General features: G+C 37.4%; 1 protein-coding gene across 1 annotated transcript in view; it reads right to left on the bottom strand.

Moving 5' to 3' along the window:
• AK5 (adenylate kinase 5) overlaps positions 1-24,859 on the bottom strand; it is a 165,046-nt gene that overhangs the window by 127,569 nt on the left and 12,618 nt on the right. The window contains exons 4-5 of the mRNA XM_016216814.2: positions 23,371-23,540; positions 23,164-23,277 (exon numbers count right to left, since the gene is read on the bottom strand). Of these exons, the coding sequence (XP_016072300.2) occupies positions 23,164-23,277; positions 23,371-23,540 (284 nt within the window). The remainder of the gene's footprint in view (positions 1-23,163; positions 23,278-23,370; positions 23,541-24,859) is intronic.

The raw sequence follows: 24,859 nt of genomic DNA, 5'->3' as shown, positions 1-24,859 counted from the left end.
TCTTGTTCAGGATGTGGTAAAAGTATTGATTTACATGAGACATTAATAAGTTAGTGATCCATGCCATAATCCCTACAACAGGAGTCAGCAAACTTTTTGTGTAAATGGCCAGATAGCAAAGATTTCAGGCTTTGCAGGCATATATTCTAGTAGCATAAAAACAACCATAGACAAGAAAGCAGGAGTAGGAGATTAGGGAGAATGCAGAGGAGGAGGGAAAGCCAATGCAAAGATGCAGTGTTGACTTGGTCACTGTGAGAGGAGACTGGGAATCCATGCTGTTGTGTCTTTGGAGGGGACATGAGTGAGCAACCTTTATCTATTAGATTCTGACCCCTACTGGTCAGTAGTTGCCCCTTGGCATGTTACCTGTCATACTTTCTCATTGTATATGTGAGTCCCAGGGCAGAATGACAAACATACACAGTGAGTTGCTGCACATACCACTGGCACAGTGATTTTTCTACTGCTGTGCTGCAAGAATTTTTAAAACATGCAATACCTGATTATTTAGTCAGGGGCACTGACCTATTTTCCCTTAGATTGTCAAATTAAAAAATGACAACAGCCAATACAATAATAGCCGTCTGGCATGAATGAATCAAAATTGTATCAATTTTTTTTTCCAGATTGGCAAAATATATATTTTTGGTGTCCTGCAGAATTATAGTAACTGGTTTATGTGTACCATGAAATGAAAATGGTTGAAAATCACCGTGCTGGCACAAAGCTGGTCCAACAGCAATGTTGAGTAAAAGGGAGGCTGAGAGAATATGAAGTGGGGTATCAGGTGTTTGAATATACTTTAAATATATAGATATTTTAAACATATAGTACACTTTAAAAATACAGAAATGCTAAAAGTAAAAGGATGGAAAACCATGCCATGGAAACATTAACCAAAAGAAAACTAGTAAAACTATACAAATATCAAACCTGGTTTAAAAAAGACTTAAACCAACATTTCTCAAAAGCAGACATACAAATGACTAACAGGTATATGAAAAGATGTTCAATGTTATTAATCACCAGGGAAAAGGCAGATCAAAACCACAATGAGATATCAGCCCCCAACAACACAAAATGTATAGGACACAGCAAAAGCAGTCCGAAGGGGAAAATTCATAGCATTACAGGCCTACCTCAAGAAACAAAAAAATCTGAAATAAACAATCTAACCTTATACCTAAAAGAACTAGAAAAAGAACAAGAAAGCCAAAAGTGAGCAAAAGGAAGTAATAAAGATCAGAGCAGAAATAAACAAAATAGAGTCTAGAAAACAGTACAAAAAATCAATAAAAGCAGAAGCTGGTTCTTTGAAAAAAAAAAGACTGATAAACCTTTAACCAGACACATCAAGAAAAAAAGAGAGGGGAGCTAAATAAATAAAATCAGAAATGAAAGAGGAGAGTTAACAACTGACACCACAGAAACACAAAGAATTACCAAAAATTATCACAAAAATATGCCCAGAAATTGGGCAATCTGGAAGAACTGAATAAATTCCTTAAAACATACAATCTTCCAAAACCGAATCAAGAAGAAATAAAATCTGAACAAACTGATTACAAGTAGTGAAATCAAAGCAGTAATAAAAAACAAACAACTCCCACCAAACAAAAGTCCTGGACTGCATGGCTTCACAGGTGAATTTTGCCTAACATGTAAAGAACGTTCCAAAATTTTCAAGAGAAGGGAAGACTCCCAAGCTAATTTTCCAAGGCCAGCATTATTCTGATTCCAAAACCAGATAAAGAAGCTACAAAGGAAGAAAGTTATAGGCCAATATCTCTGATAAATATGGATGCAAAAATACTCACCAAAATACTAGCAAAACAAATTTAGCCATACATCAAAAAGATGATACGATCAAGTGGAATTTATTCCAGGAATGTGATGTTGATACAATATCTGGAAATCAATTAACGTGTTACATAACCAAAATGAAAGATAAAAATCTTATCAATAGATGCAGAAAAAGCATTTGATAAAACCCAGCACCCATTTATGATAAAAAACAACAACATACCTCTCAGCAAAGTGAGAAGAGAAGGAACATACCTCCACAAAATACAGGTCATATATGACAAACCCACAGCAAACATCATAGTCAATGGGGAAAAACTAAAAGTGTTTCCTTTAAGATCAGGAACAAGACAGAGATGTCTGCTTTCACCATTCTCATGCAACATAGTATTAGAAGTCCTAGCCATAGCAATCATACAAGAAGAAGAAATAAAAGGCATCCAATTTGGAAAGGAGGAAGTAAAACTGTTATACAGTATATAGAGAACTCTAAAAATGCCACCAAAAACTATCAGAACTGATAAATAAATTCAGCAAAGTAGCAGGATACAAAACACATACTCAGGCATCGGTTGCATTTTAATACACCAATAATGAACCATCAGAAAGGGAAGCTAGGAAAACAATCCCATTTACAACTGCATCAAAAACAAATAAACTACCTAGGAATAAACTAAACCAAGAAGGAAAAAGATCTGTACTCAGAAAAGTACCAGACATTGAAGAAATAAATTAAAGAAGATGCAAATCAATGGAACCTGTAACAGGGAGGAACTGACAACAGAGTTGCGATCGGAGCCTGAAGGAGTAACTAGAGAAAGACAGGGAGACGAGAGCGGTCCTTCTAAGAGAACAGAGCTTCTCAGAGAAGAGAAAGCAGCACCCAAATTTTGCATTAAGTGTGCAGCTCACAGAATGAGAATCTTTTAGACCTCACCCTCTTAGAGAGGAGATGACTAAACAGGTAGGCAATTTTTTCCCAGGATAAGGGAAGCAATTAAATGTCTTGAGGGGGGATTTCTCTAAATTAAGTTTGATGTTTACAAGTAGCAGATTCTAGACACAGGAACACAGGAACTGAGACCGTGGCAAATACGAAGTTCTGTCACCTGTTTTCTTTGTCTCCTCTCTTTTCCCAATTAACAAACATGGCTCTGCAAACACACAACTTGGTTATAAACTTCATGACCTGAACTATTAAGACCCTTGGGTCTATGAAAAAGGAGAAAGCAGGACAATGTAAATCTTTAAGGAAGGCAAGTTCTACATTTCTCTTTCATTGTTCAGTGTTCTCCATCTCTTCACTTTTGAGGAGAAAAAGTGTGGTCTAAGTTCATCAGAGCAAGATTTTTCACAGAGCTATAGTTCTAGGTAGGGTTGTGGTTTCTCGCACCTAGGAGCCTCTCTTTTGTTTCCAAGAGGCTGGAGATGTAATATCCATCTCTCTTTCTCTCTGATGTTCATCTTTCTTTTTGAACTTGCTTCTTTCTCTGCAGCTAGTGAGATCTGCTGGAAGTAAGAGTCAGGAGGCCTGTACTGGGCAACTCTAAGAATCAGCACAATTTTGATTTTCTGGCTCTACTTCCTGTATTCTTCTCCTCCATTGTCATTATCTGGATCGATGCTTCTGTGACAAGTGAGACGATCTGAAACTTGGGGGTGAGATTAGGGTTGGGCTTTGGTCAGAGGTTCTAGGCTGCTGGTAGCCTGGGTAGAAGAAATTTTCCATGTGGTTTAGAGAGTAGTCTTGAGCTCCAGTGGGTTTAAAGGCAAAGTCTCACAGTAAAAGAATGTGTGTGTGTTTATATATATATTGCTGTCAACTGTTGTCTCTGAATGTACTGATTTAAGGATCATGATGGAGGACTGACAAACTGATGACAGGATTTGTTGTTCCTGAAATATTATGATCTCTCAAGTTTCCAATGATCAGTACTGGGTATTAAGCCCTGCTTAGAAAGTGCAATAAGACATTTCCCCACACATTAAGGAGATCACAGTCTGATAGTTGAGTGAAGAGATAATTATAAGATGATCAGCACAATGTTTAAAAAAATGGGGGAAAAAGAGGGCCACTCCCATAGGGCAATTCTTACAATACCTGGTATCAGTGAATGTATTCTCCCAAAGTGTTCTTTTCTCCAATACAAATACCATCCCCCTTCCGATTGTTACTCCAATTACACGAATTGCATAAAATAAATGAAATCTGTTTTGCTGAGGCAAACTCTGATAACAATGTGAAGGAGACTCAACAGTCAAGTTGCTGAAAGAGTAGTCCTTGTACTAGCTGCCCTTGCACAGGCATTCCCTGGAAGCTTGTTACGAATGTAAATTCATGAGCTCCGCTCTGTTCTACTGAATCAGAATCCTGGAGATGGGAATCAGGGAGCTGCGTCTAACCTCTGCTTTATATTAACCCTATATATAATAAATGAGTGCTCAACACAAGAGCATACTGAAGCTTTGGAGTCTTTAAAAGCAAAATAACAACAACCGTAACAACAGCAAGCCACCAAGTGAATCAATATGATATGTACAAAAATGAAAGAAGCTAACAAGGAGATAACCAATATGTGAAATCTTATTTTTTATAGTTTGAGCATTTCTTGTTCAAAAGACATATTTCCATGACCCTGTGGTAATCTCCTACAGCCCATAGCTTCTATTACTTTAGTTAAGTAATATCTAGGTTATTCTGTTCTTTCATAATTTATAACAAGCCAAATTAATCATATCTGCTGAAGACAGTGTATCCTTAATGGTTTCAAAAAGATAGCATTAGATTATGAAAAGTACACTTCTGTGGTTTGATTGTTATGGTGCAAATCTTCATTTCAATAAAAGCAGTTGAGGTACATTATTAAGCTGTCAAGATGTAGAAATTTAATGAAGAGGAAAAGATTAAGGTTTTATTTAATATATACCAGGTCCACACTATGGAAATGATTATAAACTTAAAACTCTATTTGTTTCCAAGGCATCTTTTCCCACCACTAATTTGATTACACAGGCAATTACTTCATTCACTTGTTTATTCTTCCATTTACTATTTACTAAGATCCAATTATGAGCCAGAAGTGGAAGGTCTGGAAAGGTAGGCTGAGACTATATGAGCTGCCACTGCCTTCCACACTAAGCAGTTGGGGTTTTGCCTTATAAACACTGGAGTATTATATTTCATTTTGTGCTTTAGAATGAATGCCAATGGTAGTGCAGAGGGGAGAATGGATGGGGAGAGACTGGAGCCAATAAGATAATCTGGATCAGCGAATAAGCCTGAACTCTCTACAATGATGTGCCCCTTTATGAGCAGGCGGGGGGGGGGGGAGAGAGAGAGAAACATCAATGTGAGAGAGACATTATCAATGGACTGGTTGCCTCCCACACACGCCCCTACTGGGGGAAGGGAGCGAACTGGAAACCCAGGTACGTGCCCTTGACCGGGAATCAAACCCGAGATCCTTCCGGTGCAAGGGCTGATGCTCTAACCACTGAGCCAAACCAGCCAGGACATCATTATTATTCTTAATATGGTCTTTAGAGATGTGCTTGATTTTAATGATCATTTAGGATACTGGGGGAACCATTAGTGCTAATATTAGGCAAAACAGCTCTGAAATAAAGCAAAAGGACTTTGAGATTGGAGGGGAGAGAGGAATGAAGGCAAATGGGCAGAATCCCCAAATACATAAGCTGTTTCGACACTTGTGTGATAAGCCTTGCCTGCCTGATTCACACTGGCCAGTTTATGGATTCTTCATTACTAATGCCTATGATGAATGACTAATAAGACCACAGAAAACAGTATCTATTAAAAAGCAGTCAAGCCCCGCCGGAGTGGCTCAGTGGTTGAGCATTGACCTATGAACCAGGAGGTCACTGTTGGCTTCCCCGTCAGGGCACATTCCAGGGTTTCGGGCTCGATCCCCAGTAGGGGGTGTGCGGGAGGTAGCCGATCAATGATTCTCCCTCATTGTTGATGTTTCTATCTCTCCCTCTCCCTTCCCCTTTCTGAAATCAATAAAAACATATTAAAAAATTTTTTTAAAAAAATAAGCAGTCAAACCATTGGGTGATAATGTTGGGTGATGTTTTCAGACCCAGCCAAGAAAATCACCATTGGGACAGACCTTGAAGAAACATAAGACTCAACATATTGCTAATGCTCACCATTTAGACAACTTCTCAACCAGTTCATCTCTGTACCTTGCCTCTTTACAAACATTTAACTTTTAAATCCATAATACTGACAATGAGAATAATTATCCATAAGATCCTGTTGTTGGTATGAGGACACAAACCTGACTTATATTGTCTACTATGTTCTAAATTCTTGGAAGCAAAGAAAAGAGGGAAGAATTCTTAAAGACCATGTGGTCCAAATCCCTATTTATTCTGCATAGCAATGTTTAAAAAAATGATTAAAGCTAAATATCTAATACAGTTTTTTAAAAAATATATCTTTATTGACTTCAGAGAGAGGAAGGGAGAGGGGGAGAGAGAGAGAGAGAAACATCAATGATGAGAGAGTCACTGATCGGCTGCCCCCTGCACATCCCCAACCAAGGATTGAGCCCGAACCTCGATCTCCTGGGTCCTAGGTTGATGCTCAACCACTGAGCCACACCTGGCTGGGGCCTAATATAGTTTTAATTGTATCAAACAAGATAAAATATATTCATTAAAAAAAAACAAGAACAGTGCAGTTCCCCCTGACCTACCTATTTCATTTATTTTTTTTATCAAATTTTTACTGAATTTATTGGGGTGACTTAAGTTAATAAAATTACATAGATTTCAGGTGTACAGTTCTATAACACATCATCTCTATACTGTATTGTGTGTTCGCCACCCAGTCAGGTTTCCTTCCATCACCACTTATAGTCCCTTTACCCTCCTCTACCTCCCCTCTCCATTTCCTCTGGTAATTAGCGTACGGTTGTCTGTGTCTATGAGTTTTTTTCTCTGTGTAATCCCTTGACCATTTTCACCCAGTCCCCCAACTCCCCACATTTCTCACAGCTGTCAATCTGTTCTCTGTATCAACGAGTCTGACATACCTATTTTAGACAAATGGATCTTATGCTTTGAGACATATTACATCCATTCAAAGGAAGTATTAGAAAAGTGACTTAGAAATTCTTAAAGCAAGAAGCAAATTTTCAAACCTTTTAAAAGCATTTCTTGGAAAAAAATGAAATTCAAGTGTATATTTTAAACGGTAAGTGATATGGGAATATAAAATAGATAAGAAATTATGCAATAGTTCCATTAGTACTCCATGCATAGACTTACTAAATGGAAAATAGGCTGAAAATTCACCACAAAATGCCATTAATATTTTCATTTGAAGTTTAAATGGAAATACTTCAAAAAACACAAAACTTTGATGTCATTCCAAAGAAAAACTGTTATCTTTTTATTAGGTGTAAGTTATCTTTATTTGTATGGCTGAGAGAGGCTAACACTTCAAAAGAAGATGAAGACCTAATCCAGTTCTGTTTCACCCTTATCTAGGTTGATTGCTTAGCATTCACTCAAATACAAAGACTGTCTTCAGGGAAATTCAGAAAAGACTTAAATTTATCAATGGCTAGAGTAGGAGTAATAGTATTCCACTCCATTCCTTAGACATTACTATATATCTTTGCTTCTCTTATCTTCTCATTCATACTGATAATGAAAAATACTTGAAACTCATAACATTTGAGATGTTAAGACTTAAACAAATTCCAGCCAGAATTTGAGAACATATTTTTAGAACATTCTGTTTTCAAAATATTTTTGAACATCCTAAGTATGAGAACTACTAAGGAAAATTCCTTCATTCTTCCATTCATTCAATCTACTAGTGTTTATTAACTATTTTAATATGTGCCTACAAGTAGTTAAACTAGGTCACTATTGTTTTATTCACTTCTTTTTAAAAATCTGATTATAGGGGTGATCATTTCATTAGTCATATAAATGTCTAATCACTATGTTGTATGCCTGAAACTAATAAAATATTGAATGTCAACTGTAATTGAAAATTTTTAAAAAAAGAAAAAAATCTTCTGATAAGTACAGTTCTAGCACTACTTGGAAATGCATTTATAGACGTCCGCTTCAGTCCAACAAACATTTATCGAGCATCTACTATGACCTAACTACCATACTAGATGAAAGCTATGCCAAATGGGCAAGACACAGTCCCTGCCCACAAGAATCTCCCAATCCAATGTGGAAGTAGACATATAAAATGTTATTTCGATACAGTGAAATTATATGGAAATTCCATTCTATTGGAATATAGTTCCAAAATAGAAGCCAGGGGCAGGATACAGTAGAGTAGAAAATAACCTGTATCCATGGAAACTGTGGCCCACGTTGAATACCACATGACTACATGGAATGGCTTCTTTCCCCAGTAACTTTCCAAATCTCTGCTTTTCTTGGAGAAAATGTGTAGGAAGAGGGAAGATGAAAGACATTTTATCCAAGTCTATGTCTGATAGGCAAAAATGGGTCTATGAGAAACCCTGCTGATATCTAATTATTCAATGACTAATTCATTCACTCATTCACCTCGTGAGATTTTGTTGAGTACTACCAAGCACCAGAAGTATGATAGTTGCATTTTGTATTAAAATAGTAGCTCATAATCTGGTCTCCAGCTCTAAATTACTTTGGTGTAACAGAAGGTGATGAAGTCAAGGTTCTTTTTAGAGGTTCATCGTCTGGTAGCCATCATCACATCCAGAGTAGGAAACTAAACTGAAAGCTTTCTGACAATCAGATGTAGTTTCTATGGGTACCCCTACCCCACCCAATGCTCCTTCAAATACAACCCCACTTCTAGGAGGAGGGTAAAGATTTTATTTTACTTTTTCTATAAAGATCTAACAATTGGCTTGGTAGAATCACGGTTCTAGAACATTTGAGATGGGAATTCAAAGTTTTATGACCTCTAGTCTATACACCACAGGTATGGTCCATCCCAGAGGCTTTCTACCTGGGATGGGCAAAGAATCATTATTACTAATGATCACAGCACTATGGATTCAACTTCAAAATCCTTCTCAACACAGCAGGCCAGGGAGCCATTACCATCTCAATGTAGAACCCAAGGTGAAATCTTTTTGCCACTGCTGGTTTATGCACACTAGTTAGGTGGCTCCATAAGCCAGGCATGAAAATTAGTTTTAATTTCATTCTATAGCCATAATGAGTCTCCCTCTCTCTTGCGTGAGCACGTGCATGCGTGCGCGCGCGCGCACACACACACACACACACACACACTCTCTCAATTAACTGGATTTCAATGTTAAGTAGTGGTGGACAAAAGAAGTATTTTTTATTAAAACTAATGGAGTATTTCCCAAAATTGTTGATGTCCACTTTTAATGTTCTATTCAACATTTTCAGTGGGCGAATCTTTAGCTTACTTTCCCATTAGTAGATGGGCAATTTTCCAAACTCTAGAAGATAATGGCTATTGTAAGAATGGGTCTTTTCAAATGGTTCCGGTGCCATTGATTTGAAACCAAACTTTCAAGTCTCTTTAGGCCACAGCAGTAGCTGCCTTCACCTTGGCCTTTCTGCTCTAACAGGGAGCCAGAGCACTAAGTATAATCACTCTACTCAGGTATTTTTAGATTATTAACTTGGTGCTTTGAGTCATTTGGGCAGAAACAAATCTGAGCTGGAAACCCTTTCCAAATCTCTCTCTCTGTGTCATGTATTTCTATGTGTCTATCTGTCTATCTACATGTATGCACATACATACATATACATTCCCAAAGAATAATATTTATTCAACTCCTTGGCAGTTCAAATAAAATATACTTGGGTGAATTTTCAGAAGGCTCATTATTAAATTTTAATAGAAAGAAAACAACCATAGATATGGAAAGGCCCACCAGAGAGTTTAAACCATTTACCATTTTATTATTCATTCATTCACTTACTCATTCAGTAAACACTGAGTGTTTTAATATGTGCAAAAATAATATTGAAGAATTCTTTAAAATTTCTAGATGAGAATCAGTGACTGGCTCTAATAATTTGCTCCAATGCTTAACAATAGGCACTTTACGGAGATTTTTCATCATATATAATTCAAAACTATTTTCTTATGTACAAAGATATTTAATCAGCAAAGAAGAAACAGACAATGTACTATTTATAAAACTCAGACATGCCTGGCACACAGTTATGAAGAGATGACTATGAAGACAAACAGTGATTTGTATCAGAACATAACAGACTTGTAAAACTGAATGTGCTTTCTCCTTCAAACAGACCCTTTGGGAAATTAAAAATTCATTTTAATATGTTGTCCACTGTTCAAAATGTTTTTGGGAATGCCTTTTGGATATAACTCCAGAGAGATTCTTTTGAATGGTAAATATGAGTCCTTTGAGACTAGGCTCGACCTTTTTTATTCTCAGGGAGACAATATCGTTGGGTAGAAAGAGCCTTGGACACAGGAGTATGGATTGTTTCTTCTGGCTCAGGAGTTTGAGTTGCTTACTGTAGCTCTACATTAACTAGATTTGTGAAATCCAGCCAGTCACTTAAATTCTCTGGGCCTCAATTTTCTCATTTACAAAATGAGATCAATAGCTAACATGCTTTTTTAATTTAAAATATCTTTTTAATTTTTTTTTTTTTTAATTCTGAGAATTTCCACGTATTAAAAGCTGTACTTTTACTGTCAGTTGATTGAGAAAATGCTTATTTTGCCTAGTTTTGTTTGTCTCTGCAATGACTCAGCAACCCTCATATGCAGGGACCACCAGTTACAAGATGCAGGATAAAGAGCCTCTAAAATAAATTTGCGCTTCAATTTGTGCCTCTATGTATTCATGGAGGGCATTATTTAAAGATGAATGAGAAGATATTTTTTGGCCATGACTCAAGGGGGAAAAAAGAACTGAGGACTGGAAGAGATTAAGCGTAATAATCAAGTGCTACTCACCACATTAGAAAATTAGTCACTACCACTTTTCTGATGCAAACATAAGTATATTATCCCCTATTCCATCCACACATATAGACAAGTACCAATAACTAGTATTCAAATAATTCTATTTTAAAAGACGTTATCTAAGACAATATTTTAATAAGGAATCATCATGAGAAGTTAAATTAAGCAGTAAGCCAGAAGTGGCTCGCCCTATGATTTTGGAACACATGGAAATTTGCTGTCAAATGTAGAACTGCAATTGATTTGTACATTGACCTTGCATTCTGTGACTTTGCTGAAATAATTAGTTATGATAGTCATTTTGTAGATTCCTTAGGATTTTCTTTGTAAACAATCATGTCATCCACAAGAACAGATAGTCTTACTTCTTGCTTTCCTATATTAATGCCATTTATTTATTTTCCTTGTCTTAGTATATTATTTAGAACCTCCAGTAAAATGTTCAATAGAAGTAGTAAGAGTGGACATCTCTCTAGTTCTCAATATTAGTGGAAAGTCACTCATTTTATCAAGTATGATATTAGCTATTGGGTTTTTTCATATATGTCCCTTATCTGATTAAAAGAATTCCCTTCTATTCCCAACTTCTTTTTCATACCCCGATGTTGATTTTTCCCCCCATTGTGGTCAAAGAACATGTTCTACCAGATTTCAAGCTTTTAAAATTTATTAATACTTGTGTTATAGCCTAGTGTATGATTTGTCTTAATGAAGATCCCATATGTACTTGAAAACAATGCATATTGTGCAGTAGTTGGACATTGTGTTCTAGACATGTTTATTGTTCCTCAGATCTTCTAGGTCCTTACTGATATTTTGTCTAGTTTTTATATCAAATACTGAGAAAGGATTGCTAAGATATGCAGCTATCAGTGTGGGTTTTCTATTTGTGGATTTCTGTTCCTTTATTTCTGTCAATGGCTTGATTCATGTATTTTGAAACTTTTTTACTAGGTATATACACATTTGTTATTCTTATGTCCTTCTGATGAGTTGACCCTTTTGTCACTATGAAATGTTCCTCTTTATCTCTGGTAATACTCTTTGTCTTAAAGTCTACTTTATTTAATGTCAAAGAAGTCACTCCAGCTTTTTAAAGTTAGTCTTTGCATGGTAAATATTTTTCACTGTCCTTTATTTTCAACCTGTGTCTTTATTTTTTAAAAGCATGTTTTATAAAAATAAAGTATATTCACTTCTACTCAAATAATGAAAATCCCAGTTGAGTCTTTCTGTAAAGGTAAGAGTCCTGCAGTATAAAAGACTGAGTTTGTTCATTTTAGAAATTCAGCATCTCTGACATTAGTTTTTCATAACATGCAACACAGTTGCATACATATTTACTCTTCACAGAACGTAATGTGTTTATAGTCAGTAAGGCTAAATTGGTAGGATCTGAGAATAGTACCTTAGCTTCCAAAATATATGATAGCCAGTTTAATTTTAATTTATATACTTAGTAATTACTTAGGAGGTTCAAATTATAACTGTATCTGCATTTTCTCAAGGAACTGGCCTTTTCTATTAAAGACATTAAGGGAATTGGGCCAGGAAATTAAGGAGATACAGTAGTTTATGTTTGAGTGAATCATTGTACAAAAAATACAAAATGGTAACACTGGGAAAGCCTTTTGTCACTCATCCTTGTCAAGCATTGTGGGGATATAAAACCAATGTATGCCGGCAAAAAAAAAAAGATATAGTTACTTAACTACTATTTGCAGTGTATTATAGGGCTGTGAGAAAGACAAAAAGATGCAAGACTGTGCTTTAATGAATTTGTAATTGTGCTACATCTTTTCCTTTTGCCTCTATGGCCTCACTCTCTACCATTCTCTTCCCAACTCTGTGCTTTGGGTGATTTGCTCTTCTGGAATGAATCAGTGGGTTTTCTTGCCTGCTGGCTTCCAGATGTTTTAGGCCCTGGTAAACACCAGCCAGAGATCAGAGAAAGGGAGGTGAGGAACATCTGAATATTTGTTCCCTTGGCTCTCATCCTGCTGCATCATCATGGGCTGGCTACCTCTCTCTATTGAAGGTTGAGACACCTGTAAAGAAGCCTTCTTCATATATCTGTCTTTTTTTCTAGCTTCAAGTAACTGTTGCCTCATCTTGAATCTGTAGGCCTATGGATGGTGGCAGATCCCATTTTTACCAGCCTCGTGATATTGTGCTATCCTTTGCAGTTTCCTCATGTTTTGCATACACCTTTCTTCAATAGTTCCTTTATTAAAGACCCTTCTGCTTAGCCATCTGAGTGCATCACATCTTTCCTGTTGGAACCTGACCGACACAGCAATCTGATGAACTAATAGTTAACAATTTAAGGCGCTACATGAAAAGTGACATTTAAATGTTACAGACAGTAACATATTTTGCTGAAGGATCTAAGAGTAGAGAGAAATCTCCAAGGCTTGGGATCCTAAGGGAATGTGTCCAGGAGAAGGTGAGAAATTATAAGCAGGAAAAAATGACTATCAAGGAGATACAAATAGCAAGGGATCAAGGACAAAACGTGTTCAAGAGGTGGTAGTAAGACAAGCCAAGTCTGACTCACATCAGACCTGGGGTTCCACAGAGAAACAACAACCTTGTGACATTAATACTGAGAACACATCCTATGTGAAATTCTTTACATTCTTAGTAATTTCTTTCTCAGTTGAGAAAGTAAGTGTGAAGATTAGTGAAAACGACATTATTGGGATAACTGTGGATTCGATTTAAACTCAGTACTTGGGTATTATTAGCAACAGCCTACTTGCTCCATAACTATGGCAACATGTTATGGCTGAGAACCTTTGCTGTGTACTATTAAACAATGAATTAAAATGTGCACTTTAGCATGCTTAAGGATTAGCTTTGCTAAAGGTTGTTAACCTGGCAACATATAGATGCTTGGGTTCCACCCACCAGAAATTCTAATACGGTAATTCAGAGAAGGGGCTTGTTAAACAATCTGCATTGTTTAACAAGGCATGTACCTCATTCTGAGACAAACCACACAGGGAGAAACATGTTTGTAGACAATAACCAGCATGAAAAGCTTTCAACCAGAGGGATGAATTAATGACAGTGGCCTTTTAGAAAGATTATTCAAGGACTAAGAAAGACAGGATGTGGAGAGACTAAGGACAAGAAGGATAGACTTTAGAAGTCCAAATATATTGGAGTGAGCACCTGGCAAAAAAGGAAAAGAAGGTGTGGTGGTTTAAAACACACTGACAAGTTTTTTTTTTTACACTCCCCTTATAAAAATATCGGGGTTCTAATTCTTCTCTCCTTGATTATGGGCCAGCCCTAGTGATTCTAAGGACCAGAAAGTGGTAGAAGTGACACAATGGCTTTTGAAGCTAGGTTAGAAAAGGTGACAAGGCTTCCTCCTGGCTATCTTGGGCTACATTCATTTGAAGCCCTGAGCTGCTTTGGAGTCCAGCCACCCTGAGACCTTGACTAGCAAAATAAGAAGAGATACCCGAGGAACGTCAGCTGTTCCAGCCCCCAGCTCTTTTGAACCTTCCAAATCAAGCATCAGACATGTGAGTAACAAAGCCTAACTCCAACCACCATTTAAATGCAACATCACTAGAGATCTGGAATCAAAACCAACCACTTGAGCAGTTCTTAATTTCCTGATCCACAGAAGGCATGTGAAATTATACATATTGTTCTTTTAAGCCACTAAGTTTTGGGTGATTTGTTACGCAGCAACAGTACCTAATTTAAATGGCAAAATCAATGATAACTCTGATTTTTTTCTTTGTATTGAAATTTGGAAGTTGTCTTTTCACTTTGTATAGGGCAATTATAAAAATCTCATCAACCTTTGAACTTTAACCTTCAAAAAAAATCTCATCAACCTTTGGTCTTTTGTAGTTACAATACATAAAAATAAATGAATAATCACAATCACCTAGTGATATATTCTCAATTTCAAAACCTAATTATTAAATAATTATAAGCAAACTTCTAAGTCAAAAGTTTCAAGAGAATGCATCCACATTTTCTTTAATATTTTGTATGAAAGTGCTAATGCTTAGGGAAAAAATTGTGTAATTAAAATTAAATCACTACCCATTAGGAGCAAATCAAATTTGTCTCCCATAGGAACAGCAAATCTAATTATGAGTCTGTCAAATCAATTCACTATGCAAGCAGGATGACAGCCCTCTAATGATTGACTTTCTTTGATCTCTATGCTTTTTTTTTTTTAAACTGTATTTAGTTGAGAATTTTTCATATATTCTATCTCACTCAAACTCAACTCTATTTTTAGACTCCTACTAAATCGTAAAGTTGAGGTTAAGTGACATATCCTAGAGGAAATCACTACTAGAAAAAGAAAAAGCTTTAAAATAGTCATATATACCTTCTCCAGCAGGTCTCACCCTCTTTTGTCCCGCAATGCATTGATAAATGTAATTCACAAGAACTGTGCATGCTCATGGCCACCCCCCCTTGGAAGCACAATTCCTGGAGGCCTTTATCTCTCACTCACGAAGCCTAAAGGAATGCAAATGAGTAAGAGTGGCATTATTATAAGGATAATCTTGGGTCCATTACTTTATTTGAAATAAATGCTTCCCAAGAACTGATGAAAGCTAAGGTGTCATGGAGGGGGAGGGTGTTTAAAATCTTTTTACTTCTCTCCCTTGACTACTCCACTGCAGCCCAAGTACAATGCTTAGTGCCAGCTGTTCCTAGGCATCAGTACTTCTAACTAACAACATGACACCTCAAAACTATGAATAGCGTACCTCAGAAAATAAACCATGGTGAACTGCTGATTTTAACAAGAATTTGGGTCTGTGTTAAAGAAGTCATCACTTCAGTTATTCCCCAAATGATCTCTAAGTGTTATGAACCAGACATATTTAATTCCCTAGTCTGTGATTCCTTAAGAAGGATACATGCACCCCAGGAGGAAGGCTCAAGATAAATTGTAAGGCAGAAGAAATATTAGATCTCCTGTTTAAATTTATTTTTAAAAATCTGACAAGTAGGAGAAATTAAGCTTCACAAATATCTAATATATAGCCTGACAGAGTGACCCCCCACTACGTCAGAGAGCTGTCACCTACGTAGGGTCTCCATATCTTTGTAAGATATTTCTTTCCCTCTCTTTTGTGAGGGACAAACAACAATTACAATCAGACACAGCTGTGACAAGAGCAGGACAAGAGGCACCGCAGGGTGTGGACTCCAATGCCTTGTAAAGGCCAGGCTGGGGTAGGAGTGGGGGACTGTAGTGAACTAGAGAGCATCTACACCATCTAACGACAGCAGCACTGCTCAGATGTAAGACTGTGGACTGGGAGCAGCCAAATCTCCAAAATTTTCAAGACAAGCCAGAATTCTGCTATTTAATATGCAGCCTTTGAATTCTAGAATATGGTGTGCATTTAAAAAAATAGTCTGAAGCCCACATTTAGCCTGAGTGCTTCTAGTCTATGACCTCAAGATTAGAGAAGGCCAGAGGTCTAGAAATCTGTATCCCCTCCCTTGGAATCTTAGCTCTGTCTTCACTTGCTGGTGGCTTTAGGCAAGTTTCTTAACTTGTCTGAGCTTTAATTTCCTTACCCATAAAGTGTAATAACAGCTAACATTGGAGAGTAAAGTGATAACACAATAAAAATCAATTATAAAACATGTCTATTCAAATATAAATTTCTAGAAACAATATACTTTGCTTGCACCAAAGACAGAGTCAAAAGTATAGGAACACTGGAAAAGTCAGGTCAGTTGAACACCAATTAGTATCCATATATACAATAGAAAGTAAAAGGCTGGATCTTTGGGACATTTATAGTAACATGAAATATATATTTTTTATTATACTTGGAAGAAAACCAACCAACATTATCATCAAGGGAGTTCTGCACAGGTCTCACACAAGACAGCCAGGGGCACCAAACCACTCCCCACATGGAAATCATGTGGAAGTGGATACACAGGTCTAGCTAGGAAAGGGAGGGAGGCAGCTCTAGGGACCACTCTTGAGGAGGGAGAAATGAGGAGGAAAACTGGGGGGATCAAAAGAGGGTACACAGAATGGATGGATTTTTTTAAGTATATAAAACCAAGATGGGTATTGAGAACACCACCAGTAATCAGTGGGCTTCCAACTGCTTCCTGCCCCACAGTGTGAATGTCCCAGGACTCCAGCTGACAGGTCACTGGCGTGGTTTCCACCCATTTCTAGCAGGAGAAAAATCTCTTCCAACAGAGTCTTACTTGGAACTTCCAAACATAAAATAAAAGCAGAGCTGTTCTGGGCTATCTTAACACCTCAAGGTGGCCTCTAAAGGCTCCATCAGTAAATTGAAAGAACAGCCCCTAGAAGGAATCTGAAGGCTCTTTTCCCTTCAAAGCCTCTAACAGAAAGGAGGGAAGAGTTGGTAAGGGCCCTTCCACTGTAAAAATCTATGAAGTGTTTATCCTCAACATATCGAATAGTAATAACCACTTCTCTGTGAGCCATGAGCTGTGCCAAGAGCTACAGGTACTGATCTTATTTAACAACAATCCTGTGAGGTCTTATTATTCTCACTCTTCAAAGGAAAACACTGAGGTTTCAAGAGGGTCAGTAAATTAGCCTCAAGCATACAGCAAATGAGAGCCATTTGTGGTGGAAACTGCTAGTTGTCTCTCAAAACCTGTCTTCCTTTCTTCCTCAGTAACAGCTCTGTAGCCAGGGCCATGCCTGACCACAGGACTCTATTTCCCGGCCTCCCTTGCAGTTAGGATGCGGTCTTGTGACCTAAGTTCTCATCGGTGGACAGTGAGAAGTGAGGTGTGCTGCCTGGGGGTCTGGGGTTTAGGAAATTGAGCCTGTACCCGTCACCATGGCTGTAGGCTGTTGAAACCTTTTGTACTTATCTTTCTGTTTCAGTTACAGGAAAAACACAAAAGAGGGAAGAGCGCTAGAATAATAAAAACTGATCAGAGCCAGCCTGAATCTAACCTCCAGGAGCCCCTGAACTTCATTATAGCCTGATTATAATACATCAGCATGCTAACCGACACCCGCTGGCACCAGGACAGGTCCCACTCAGATTATACAAGGGAAGAAAAGGGGTGGTGGCCCAATTCCGGGAACAGACAGGCACATTCCCTAAAAACTAATGCATATGCCTCTCCCTCATATGTTGGCCTCTTAGTAATATCTCCCCCACACTATTCTAGAGTCAGAAATTGATCTGTGAGTTTGACAACCCCTTCTCCATTCTGTGGCCGTTGAATTAAAGCTTGTGCTGCTTACACCAAATGGAGAAAAAACCCTTAGAAGGACAGAGGGTCCTTGTGAGGACCGGGTCCCCACAGTGGGGGCCTGGATGATCCTAGTTTGGTAACATACCTTTTGCATCTTTTCACCCTTCCAATCAACTGGAACCTGGCCATGGCAGTGACCTAGGTTTCATCCACAGATGTTAACCATGTCCCATGGCAGTGGCTCTCAAAGTGTGCTCTTCGGACCCCTGGGGATTGCTGAGACCCTTTCAGGGAGGCTATGGGTCAGAACTATTTTCATATTAACACTAAGAAATGACGTGTCTTTTTCACTGTGACTCTCTGTGAGGTATGATTATTCTCACTCTTCAAAGAAAAACACAGGTTTCAAGAGGGTCAGTAAATTAGCCACAAGCATGTACAAAAACGTACAATGGAGTTTTCCATGGTTACATGAAATGTGATATCACAGGAGCTGGAATGCAAAAGCAGATGTAAGAATCCAACTCTCTTCTATTAATCCAGAAATTGAAGAGATTTGCAAAAATTAAAGCAGTGCCTCTCTTATCACTATTTTTTTGTTGTTTTCGTTGCTTTTCACAAAAATATGTTATTTATGTTAACCTGTATGGATTTATTGATATTTTAAGATAACATGAAATATTTTTCAATTTGTTTTAATTTCTTATATGGTAAATATCAATAGATAGAGCCCATGCAAATAAAAGTTTTTTGAAATCTTTAATAATTTTTAAAAGTGTGAAGGGGTCCATGACCAAAAAATTTGAGAACCACTGCCCTACGGGTTAGAGGACCAATGACCTGGAAAAAGCCTGCAGCACCTCTGAATGAATGTGAGGACTGAAGCTGCCCTGCTCTCACTCACAAGGAGGCTGTTACATAGAAGAGAAATTAGTTTATGTGTTATGCCACTACATCATTTTATCTTTTTATTATAGCATCTTGCATTTACTCTAAATAAGAGACAACAGTCACATAAGTGGGACACTACTGTATCTAAAACTGAAATATGTGGCATTGGCTTGCTTGAGCAGTAAGTGCAGAGATATTTTAGGCTAGAAAGTTGATGGCCCTTGTTATGTCATTGCAAAATATTTGGTACAACTATTACTTGTGATAACCTGGAAGGCAATTGATGTTCCTATGGAGCCCATAGCTACAGAAGAAATGGCTAGAAAGAGTTGGAATGTTGGCTATATGGTGACTGCACTCTGTTGCATTTAGCAACATATTACAATAGGTAAACCCAAGAAAAAATTGACCAATTTGCAAGCAGATATAGAAAAAAGAAAGGTTGAAAAGTAAACTGCTTGTATACCTCCAAACAGAAGAAGACGGCTATTATTAACCACCCTCTATCACTTCCAGAAAAAGAGAACCAGCCCTGAGCCAAAATCCAAACTGTGGATGCTGTTGTTTTATATGGCTTCCAGGTAACTGCCATCAAAATGAGAAAACAAAGAAATAAAGTAGTTTACTACTATATCCAGGAAAGAACTTGGGAGTGTAGTTACGGGCAATGGAACTAACTGGAAACAAAAAGAGAAGCCGCCTACCATATTTTTGAGGAAATGGTTTTACCAAAGTGACCAAAAGCTTGTATTTTTTTTCAAACTTAAAATAGCTCCCAAGGAGTGTAGTCACCAACACGCCACTTTGATGTGGCTGTGCAGGACAATAAAAAATAGGAAAAATTTCCTGAAGGGCAAGGAGTCTCAGAGAGAATGAACAGACAGTTACTCCATGAGAGCAGAAGTTGTAGATGCCACTGGCTAGCCCAGGAAATCACTCCACTGCCAGGGCAAGAACCCTATGCAATCCCTGCCTCTGAGAATTTGCTATGGTTCAGTGACTACTATATACATATATTGCCAAGCTTCCCTTTTCGAAAAGGAGACTTTATTTCACTTCTCTTGGTCTGTTCTTCTGCTGTTTATTGATGGCAGAGAGGGAAGACAAGCTGATGTTTAGTTTATAGGTGGCTGAGTATGAGGAGTTAAACCCAGACTCAATATAGAAAACTGTACATCAAGCAGAGGTTCTTGACTTTTGCACTAGAGAATGGGACTCTGCATCGTTTCTTTGGGGAGTAAGTGAAAACACTCTCTGTGTGGGGAGAAGGAAGCAGGCAGACATTTGATGGCCGGAGGGGCGAACTGTGGTAGAAGCTGCTAGCTAGTTTTCCCCTCCTTCAAGAGCAATGGGACTGTAGCCAGACATCTGGCTTCCCAGTTGGACTGTATTTCCCAGCCTGCCTTCCAATTACAACATGACTAAATTCTCAAAACCACCATGTGAGCAGCAGGGAAGGATGCCACTTCCATTCTGGGACTTTAGACCTTCACACTCTAGTCCCCTTACATGCCAGCTGGAACCCACATATGACAGCAACCCTGCTTCGACTCTATGGATGATGACGATGTCCTAGAGGCTGGCAGAACCACCTGGAAAGAACCGTGATTTTCAAGGAGAAAAGCTGCCCAGCCAATCTGGACTCTTCACATTGATGCTATTAACCAAGAGAAAAGTATACCTCCTTGTTTTATAACCCACTTACGGGTTAGGTCTTACCATCACTGGTATATTGCTGGCATCAGAAATCCCTCTTTTTTTTATACCCTGGACCTGTGAGGAAGTCTTGGGGAAAATTTTTGCATGTGGGTGTATTTGTCCGAATGTGCACTAAAAAAAGCTGGTTAAAAACAAACAACAAAAAACCTTGAGGAGTTGCGTAAAATAAAAACAATATTTAGTCTCTGTCCCTGATTCCTGGCACACAGCTTCTAAAGCCCTTGAAATTTCCTGATAGAAGTGTCGTCTGTTGTTCATAATGAACACCTTCTCACCACGACTGCATCTAAGCTAAGGTGACTCAGGGTGGGGCCCCTACATAACATCAGAATGGGGCTGACTGCAGGGAAGACCAAACATGAAATTAGAAGGCGGGACTTTCAGCCCACTCCCTGACCTCCAGGGAGGGGGAACAGGGTTGGAGATGGAGTTACAAAAACTCTTCAGTAATGAAATTTGGGAGTTTTGGGTTTCATGAACACATTAAAGGGCTGGCCCAGAAAGGGCATGGTAGTGCCACATTCCCAGTCGTATAACCTTGCCCAATCGCATAACTCCTCCATTTGACTGTTCCTGACTTGCACCCTTTATAATAAACTGGCAAATGTAAGTGTTCTCCTGAGTTCTGTGAGTTCTAGTAAATGACTGAACCTGAGGAAGGGATTATGGAAACCCCTAAATTTATAGCTGATTGGGCAGAAGTATAGGTGGCCCCTGGGACTTGCAAATGAAGTGGGGGACTGAGTCCTTAACCTGTGGAGTCCGTACTAACTCCAAACAGTGTCAGAGCTGAATTCAATTTCTGGACACCTAGTTGGTGCTGGAGGATCGGAGAACTGGTGTGGGACATCTCCACACATTTGGTGTCAGAAATGGTACCAGAAAAAAGATACCCCAGGAGTTTAACAGTAGATAAGCTGTGGAGCAGCCAGGGCTGATCTTAACACCTTGCTTTACATAAACTTCAGCTTTGCCTCTGCACTCTCTGAACTCATTCAGTACACAGGGTGGGGACCAGGTTTGGGGGGGAATGCCTGCAGGCCTTGCTATCATGCTGCACCAATAGCCAAGAATCACATGGAATGGCTCCCATAGCATTTTCGATAGTCATTCCGTATGGCAGCGATCCAACCAAAAAAAATTAATTGTTCTAGTTTTTCTCTCTTCAAGGCCAGAGCAATTACAACCAAGCCTTTAAACTGAGTAAGTGGGGAGGTTCTGGACTCTGTGTGAGGAAAAACCTGAGGAGAGGGAAAAGATGCTGCAGCACAGTGCAGTGTGTCCCAACACAGTTAAATCGCAGATTTAAAGAAAGGCTTTATGAAGCTATCTTCTGGCCTTAAACTGCCTAACTCCAGACTTTCTTCATATGAGACATAAAATTTTATCTTATTTGACTTAACCCTTTCTGATATAATACCTGTAACATATCAAGCACTTCTTTAAATAAGTAAAAAATAGATAAAAAAAAGTCTGTGGAAATATGGGCAAAGGAAAGAAGGTAATTCACATAAGAAAAAAATATAAATGGTCACCAAGTATCTGAATATACTTAATCTAAGTAGTAACTCAAGAAATGTAAAACTGAAAAATGAAATACCATTTCTAACATATTATGTTGGCAAAAATTTTAAACATGAATTTTATCTGGTTGAAGAGAAAGTGAATTTTATCTGGGAGAAACAGATTCTCTCATTCAATGCTGATGAGACTACACTTGGAAAGACTTTCTGCAGGACAGTCTGGAAATAGCTATGAGGATTGAAAATTCATTTGTATATGAACATGTGCACAGGTGCATGCATGTGTGTAAATGTGTACCATACAGAAAAAGGCCTGAAATATATATAACAAGCTTAATAGTGTTTTTATCAGGAGAGGTGGGTCAATGGAATGGAAGGAGGGTATTAATGAACTTTCACTTTTTAAACCAGGACTTAAAATTTTTATAACCATATATTATTTTTGTAATTAAAAATGTTAAATAAAAAGTCAGTTACACTAGCTTTTCAAAGATTAAATTGATATACTGAATGTTTTCATTGATTTATTTCCCTTTAAAATAGATGTATTGGGTGCAGAGCATGCATTACTCAAATTTGAGTAAATTTTGGCAATCTGAACCCTACTTTGTTAGAGGTAGGTAGTTTAGTATTTCACAACCCAAGGAAGAGGGCTTCCTTAATTGGTAACAGTGCAAATACAGGTGATGTTTTATATCCCTGGGCAGTAGCGAATGAGACTTGTTTTTAGGAAATAAAGATTAAAAATACAATCTTAGGGAAAGATTTTGAAATAAAGGTTACATGGATTAGCATTTTTAATAAAAATAATTAATTCTGCTATTAGTTTTTGTCTTTTCTTTTTGGCAGAGACTGTCTTCAATTTTTAAGCTCGTGTGCCAAGGAAATGACCTTCTGCTACCTCATACTGATGTACTTGTCCATTTTCAGACCAGGACTCATTCCAAATAACAGCAAGTCTTCCAAGAAACGTCTTTTTAAAAAATCTCAAAGTTTTTAATTAAAAAGCAGGTCATTTAAAATATAAGGAGATATTCTTACTTGGTCCTCAAAAGATAGAGCCTGGGCAACATCTCTTGGAAATCCATCAATAACAATGCCCTCTTCATCAGGTATCTGCATCAATCTCTGTTTTATCTCCGTAATTGTTGTTTCCTTTTACAAAGAAAAAAAGGATTAAAAAATCACAGCTAAACTTAGTATAAAAACTACTGAATTATAGAAAAAAAGCAAATTATATAGCAGTACCTGTGGGGCCAATTCTCCAGTTGTAATTATTTTGGCAATAAGACTCCATTTCCTGTTGCTGCTGGTACTGTGGATCTTCTTTCTTAATAATTCTCCCACTGAAATGTATTGGAATCCGTAACGTTCTGCGATTTTCAAACTCTGAGTACCCTTTCCACTTCCTGGACCACCTATGATTTAAAACAGGCAAAATTGTGACTTTCTGCTACAACAAGAAACTCCCTTTTTTACAGTGACTACGTTCATCTTCAGATGCACCTTCTAGACTAACAGTACCAGGGCAGGTGACTGTTGCACTCATGGCATCTCAATCCCATTCCTGAACGCAGAGCAAGTGGAGATTAACCAAGGAAAAGGTAGATTTGAGATCACCCGCATTAAAAGAAAGAGACAGTCTTTCCTTTATGTATTTTAGTAAATAACTAGTTAAAAATTTTTTGAACAATGCCGTTGAAAGAAACCTTTACTGTTTTTTCTATGTAAGCTCTCATAATTTTTCCTCATAAATAAAAATCTATGGCATAGGAAGGATGACGACTGAAATAACAGACTTGTGTTTCATGTCAACAAAGAGTTAATGTGCAATATGGTGAAATATAATAATTATATTTGAACCAATATTGATGTAACTTATTTAAATCTTTTTTGAACTTTTTCTGTTCATGCATATCCTTGTTTTATCTCTTTTAAGTTCAAAAGAAGTTTTATGCAGTAAGTATGCAGAGTGAATGAAATAGATCCTTAAGGTAGAACAATTTTACAGAACTCATGAAAATTTTGATTTTGTGATACATTAGTGCGAAATAATCAACATTTTGCAATATAACACAATACTAATCATTAGTAGTAGCCATTTAGTTTTAAAAGCATAAGTACTAAAATAACTAGAAATAAATGGCTCAGATTTTACTTTCAAGTCATATTAGATTATTTTAGTTAATTTATATTTCTAAACAACCTAAATGAATTGGAATCTAAAGATTGAACAAATTTCAGAATAAAGCACATAGTAACCAGCCCAGTCTGATTTATTTGTTGACAATTATCAAAATGAAATGTTTTCAAATACATAAGCATAAATTATTGACTGTAGACAAAATAACGTTAAAGTCAATGCCTAAAGAGTAATGAAATGCTTTGGTAATACTGAGTAAAATAAATTGTAATTTATCAAGCAATATTGAAAATAAAAATTCAATAGAAAAGTGAGTTGATGTTCTCCTTACTAATTCAATATATTAAGTTTAGGGCGGGAAGAAGTTATTTTATATGTAATTATTTAGTAAACATTTTTTTGTTCTTGTCCCAAATAACATAAATAAAAAAGAAAGACAGGTGTATTTTATTGTTTTGGTTTTTGAAAGAAAAGTTCCAACTGGGTAGACTTAGTTGGCCAGGGCTTAATTCCTAATTAAAAAATTTAATGTGAAGAAGTCTAAGATCAACTAATCTAATGATAACCATTTCTTAACCCCAGCTCCAAGTAATT

The sequence above is a fragment of the Miniopterus natalensis genome, chromosome 9 (assembly GCF_054644295.1).
Source record: "Miniopterus natalensis isolate mMinNat1 chromosome 9, mMinNat1.hap1, whole genome shotgun sequence".
Lineage (NCBI taxonomy): Eukaryota > Metazoa > Chordata > Mammalia > Chiroptera > Miniopteridae > Miniopterus > Miniopterus natalensis.
The sequence above is the reverse complement of the archived record's forward strand: the minus strand, read 5'-3'. Positions and strand labels throughout refer to the sequence as shown.